General features: G+C 35.3%; 1 protein-coding gene across 1 annotated transcript in view; it reads right to left on the reverse strand.

Moving 5' to 3' along the window:
- tgfbi (transforming growth factor, beta-induced) overlaps positions 1-5,450 on the reverse strand; it is an 83,113-nt gene extending 77,663 nt beyond the window's left edge. The window contains exons 1-2 of the mRNA XM_030145996.1: positions 5,242-5,450; positions 1,707-1,805 (exon numbers count right to left, since the gene is read on the reverse strand). Of these exons, the coding sequence (XP_030001856.1) occupies positions 1,707-1,805; positions 5,242-5,360 (218 nt within the window). The 5' untranslated portion in view covers positions 5,361-5,450. The remainder of the gene's footprint in view (positions 1-1,706; positions 1,806-5,241) is intronic.
- Between the last annotated feature and the right edge of the window lie 550 nt (positions 5,451-6,000).

Consider the following 6,000-nt stretch of genomic DNA (forward strand, 5'->3'; position numbering starts at 1 on the left):
ACAGCCTAAATAAAATGTTTTACTATTGTTGTTTTTGCTATTATTATGATTATTACATAAATAAAGCTGAGCTGAACATCACAGTGTTCAGATAAACACTTGTGGACCACACAGATGGTTGTTTCTTTGTGCACCAGCCAAAGTCATGTGAAAGCCGATTCTGAGCTGCATATATGTGAAATAAAACTAAAGAAACAGACACTGTCCTTTATGTGAACCCTGCGGTCAGTAAACTGACACTGATGGTTCTGCCAGGCTGCAGGCTTTTCTTCTACAGGAGTTACATAAGAGGTTAGGACACCTCCAGAGAGGGACATTCCTCCGTCCAACAACACAAACTGTGTCCGTCCCGCAGGACAAAAGTCAAACCCAAAACTCCAAAAACACAGAGAAAAGAGAAATGTGACCTGAGAGTCACGGAGCCCAACAGGAGACCAGTCCAGAGCAGGGTTATTGGAGTAAATGGAAACTAAAACGAGCAGCGAGAACATCGGCTCATTCACTGAAATTAAAATGACAGTTTTCAGCAGCACAAACACTAAATGAAACTACAATGAACAATGCAACGTTATAAACATCAGTGTAGTTTGGTTCATTAATAGTTCAAGAATAAAATGTCTTTACTAAGGATGGGAATTGAGAATCGGTTCTTTTTGAGAATCAGCTCCCAGTAGCTCAATTTCTTGGAATCGTTTGCCTGTCTACTTAACGATTCTGCTTATCGATTCTGCCTACGATAATGGAATCGGAATGGTTAAATTCTTATCAATTTCCATCCCTAGTCTTTACATTTTATTATTATATTGTATTATTATTATTAACAATTTATGTAAAGCCCTGTGACGCAACTTTGTTGTGATATTGGGCTCTATACATAAAACTGAATTGAAATTGAATTGAATTATATCCATCAAAAGTCATCAAAAACAATGGTTATCCAATCAAGTACTAACTCCTGTGTGTATCACATGACTGAAACAGAAAAGAAAACATGGAATGCCTAAAAGCACTGTTTTTGTCAGTACAATGCCACAGATATTGATGTAAGAACTGAAGTGATTTTGGTTATTATCAAGAAAACATGTTAAATGGATAGATATCAGCTCCGAAATTAAACTACTATGAGCTATTTTTGTTGTTATCATTATATTTGTCCAAACCAATGCACCTTCAGTTGTACCAGGCATTAAAATGAACAAGAAACTGAAGAAAACAAGGAGTGGTCTAATCATTTTTTCCGTGACTGTACATTTAATTTACACAACATAACTACTTTGTTCTGTTGGAGATCATGTTCTCTGTCTCAATTTCCAAATCATCAGTTATAGATCACAACCTTAAAAAGCCAAAACTAGATCCATCAGCATCCGACGACAAAACCAAACCAGGACTGGATGATTGTTGATGTAGGTCTGCACTTTGACAGACATGATTAAATCAGTGTAAAAACTAGTATGAATGATATAAATGAGTAGGAAAAACAAGAACATTATCACTTTTCTTTATCAAATGAAATAATTTATAGAATCATTGTGAGTGTGGTTGCATAATAACAGGCAAATAAAACTGAAACTAAAAAAAAAAACAAAAAACAGAAAGATTGAGTAAAAAACGAGTCATTATTGCAAAACTCTTGGTACACCCTGGCCTGTAAAATGGCATTCATAAACACATGTCAGAGATAATCCGCTGTAGGTCAGACTTACGTGGGTTTTCCGCAGATCTTGCGATGGTACCACTGTTTGCAGTTGGTGAAGTATTTCTTATCAGTGCCTTTAATCTGCTGCATGGCACAAACATTTGGCCTGAAACACAAAAACAGATCCAGATCAGAAACAGACCAACAAACACACTTCAACACAGACCTCTCATTCAACTGTCTGACAAAATGAGGATGAAAAACATTTAAAATACAAAAATTAAAGATAGATTAAGATTTCTGTTTGACCATAAAAGCACCCGATTCCTCATGATTTAGTTTAACTACGCAGGTTGAGTAAGAAGGAGGAGAATAAAATGAGGAAAACCCTGGAATTTTTATCAGAAAGAACACTAATCACATTCAAAAGTCATGTGTTTAAAGACATATTTAGCTATTTTATCCAATCAAACTCACACTTTAACATAAAAATATAAGTAAGTAAAGTAAGTAAAGTAAATTTTATTTATAGAGCACTTTTCACAGACAGAGTCACAAAGTGCTTTATCAATTCAAATCAGAATCAAATTAAGTTTACAGAGACTAGTATACATGTTTTATATAATATACATAATATAATATACATGTTTTAATAAGACTTTAGATTAAAGATTGAATTCCCTTAGATAAAGTACTAAACTAAACACTGAAAATACCCCACTAATAAAGTAAAAGTGCATTAAATCCTTCCTACAATAAACATGTCCAAGTATAATACAGTTAGCTATAAGTGTGATAAGTGAAAATAAGCAGCGTCATTATAAATGTTAGTTTAATCTGCAGCAGTGACTTTTCCATGTAAACCAAGAGTTTATTTGGATTAAGGAGACGGAAGATTTTTCACTGAACCCAAATAACTCACTACATATACTGCAGTACTGTAATTCAGATACTTCACATGAGGATTTGTACTCTCATACTTCTACTCCACTACATTTGTCCGACAGCTTTAGTTGCTTTTCAGATCACAGATGCGACACAAAACATCTTTAGAGCTTATAGAATATTTTGTTCTATTTCAGACTGCAGAAAAGTTTCATTTTTCATGTTAAAAAAGTCATGTATCAAGATTTCCTGCTTTTATTTTTAATTAAATGAATATAAATTAGAGGTTTTCACTCTTGCTTGGACCAAACAAACATTGTGAAGAGAACACTTTAACTCTCTGGGTAAATGTGAAGGCATTAATCAGCAATTCCAGGTTTTATATAAACAAAACAGTTAATTCAGGTTTGTCCATAATGAGAAGAATCACACAGTACAAAACAGGTCAAAAGTAGCAGCACCTCAACCAACCACCTCAGGAAAACTCTGCATCTACAGCAGATAAAAATGAATTCACATCATATATAACAGCAAAACAATGACTACTTTATCTTCTACATTCACAAACTTTTACTGAAGGTACTGAAAGTTGAGTATTTCCACTGCCTGAAGGAAAGTATCTGAATGTTTTTTCACCCAATGTTTAATCACAAACAGTCGACACATTTGTTTTCACTGGACAGTGAGAGGAAAAAAAACTGTAGCTCCTTAAAACATAAAAATAATCATCCTTATCCACGAGATGCAAGGGAGTGGAAGTATAAAACTGCAGGAAACGGAAATAAGTGAAGTACAAGTATCTCAAAACTGCACTAAAGCACTTATCCATTAAATCTAAGAGGTCATTATTCAACCATTAATGTGTTAATAATGCAATGAAACTTATCTGATTATCACATATTTAGAGGTTTATAGTGATAGATGTTGCAGCAAAATAAAAGTGGATAATGGCAGTAGATTCTGAACCAAATCCTTTTATTTTCTCCCAACACATAGAGATTTGAATCCACGTAAACTAATAAAAACTGTTCTTATGGAATAATATAACACTGTTTATGTGCTAGTTTTACACACAGTTTGTTTTAAGCTGTTATTGTCTGTGTTTGGTGAGACAAAGACAAAAAAAATCCAGCTTGGTAAACAACCAAGATCTGCAAACTATTATCTATAATTAGATCAATTATTAAGGTAAGGTCTATTCTATTCTAGTCTAGTCTATTCTATATTACTATACAGCCCATAATGCAACATGAGTCAGCTCAGTTCTGGACAGTAAAAGCCCTGGAAGCATCAGTGCAGACCCAAATGTGTAAATAATGCAATGAAACTTAGCTGATTATCACATATTTAGAGGTTTATAGTGATAGATGTTGCAGCAAAATAAAAGTGGATAATGGCAGTAGATTCAGAACCAAATCCTTTTATTTTCTCCCAACACATAGAGATATGAATCCACGTAAACTAATAAAAACTGTTCTTATGGAATAATATAACACTGTTTATGTGCTAGTTTTACACACTGTTTGTTTTAAGCTGTTATTGTCTGTGTTTGGTGAGACAAAGACAAAAAAAATCCAGCTTGGTAAACAACCAAGATCTGCAAACTATTATCTATAATTAGATCAATTATTAAGGTAAGGTCTATTCTATTCTAGTCTAGTCTATTCTATATTACTATACAGCCCATAATGCAACATGAGTCAGCTCAGTTCTGGACAGTAAAAGCCCTGGAAGCATCAGTGCAGACCCAAATGTGTAAATAATGCAATGAAACTTATCTGATTATCACATATTTAGAGGTTTATAGTGATAGATGTTGCAGCAAAATAAAAGTGGATAATGGCAGTAGATTCTGAACCAAATCCTTTTATTTTCTTCCAACACATAGAGATATGAATCCACGTAAACTAATAAAAACTGTTCCTATGGAATAATATAACACTGTTTATGTGCTAGTTTTACACACAGTTTGTTTTAAGCTGTTATTGTCTGTGTTTGGTGAGACAAAGACAAAAAAAACCCAGCTTGGTAAACAACCAAGATCTGCAAACTATTATCTATAATTAGATCAATCATCAAGGTAAGGTCTATTCTATTCTATTCTATTCTATTCTATTCTATTCTAGTCTAGTCTATTCTATATTACTATACAGCCCATAATGCAACATGTGTCAGCTCAGTTCTGGACAGTAAAAGCCCTGGAAGCATCAGTGCAGACCCAAATGTGTAAATAACGCAATGTAACTCACTTGATTATCCGATATTTAGAACTTTGTAGTGATAGATGTTGCTATAATGGCAGTAGATTCTGAACCAAATCCTTTCATTTTATCCCAACACAGAGATTTGAATCCACATAAACTAATAAAAACTGTTCTTATGGAATAATGTAACACTGTTTATGTGCTAGTTTTACACACTGTTTGTTTTAAGTTATTTCTTGTGTTTGGTGAGACAAAGACAAAAAAATCCAGCTTGGTAAACAACCAAGATCTGCAAACTATTATCTATAATTAGATCAATTATTAAGGTAAGGTCTATTCTATTCTATTCTATTCTATTCTATTCTATTCTATTCTATATTTTTAAACACCCCATAATGCATCATGTGTCAGCTCAGTCCTGGACAGTAAAAGCCCTGGAAGCATCAGTGCAGACCCGGACAGACTCGGATGTCCCGGTTCGGTTCGGTTCGGTTGGGTCGGGTCGGGACTCACCCCTGCTGCCGGCCTCTGATCCGGCTGTGCTGCAGGACCGCCTGGTACGGGGACCGGGCCACACAGATGGTGAGGAGCAGGGCCAGGGCCAGGACCTGCACAAGCCGGTTCATCTTCATGGGTTCTGGATCCTGCACACCAGCTTCAGCCTCGTGTCTGCTTCCTCTCTTCGTTTCCTCGTCCGTGTCTCCGGGATCCAGGACCGACCCGGGTTATAAACCGAAGGAGGGCGGAGAGGGGAGGGGCGACACTCAGAAACCCGAACTGTCCAGGTCCTCAGGAGTCCACTTCAAGGAAAATGCACAAGTCTTCTTCTTCTTCTTCAGGCACTTTGACTTTTGAACAGTTTCACTTCTGAAGTCCCAGCTGCACAACCTGACACGGACGCACCTGAATGCACCACCAGGAATCACATCAAACTGGTGAGGCGTTCAGGGACTCTCATTTAATCAGAGATACAGAACATTAGTCTGAAAGAAACTGCTATGAACACTTCAGGGACGTCACGGAAAAAGTGAATTTCACTCATTCTGGAGCATAACTGAATTTGAACCCTTTCATACACGACATATGAGAACTTAATCCAAAATTTTTCCTGAGTGTTTTTATTCTTCTTCAGGCATGAAAAAAAACAATGCCATTGAAAATTTTCTTCTGAAAGATAAATTAAAATAAATAAATAAATAAAAATAATTAAAAAAAATTTAAAAATACATGAAAAAAAAAAAAAGAAAAAGAAAAAAAAATTCTTATGAACCT

Source organism: Sphaeramia orbicularis, chromosome 10, assembly GCF_902148855.1.
Source record: "Sphaeramia orbicularis chromosome 10, fSphaOr1.1, whole genome shotgun sequence".
Taxonomy (NCBI): Eukaryota; Metazoa; Chordata; class Actinopteri; order Kurtiformes; family Apogonidae; genus Sphaeramia; species Sphaeramia orbicularis.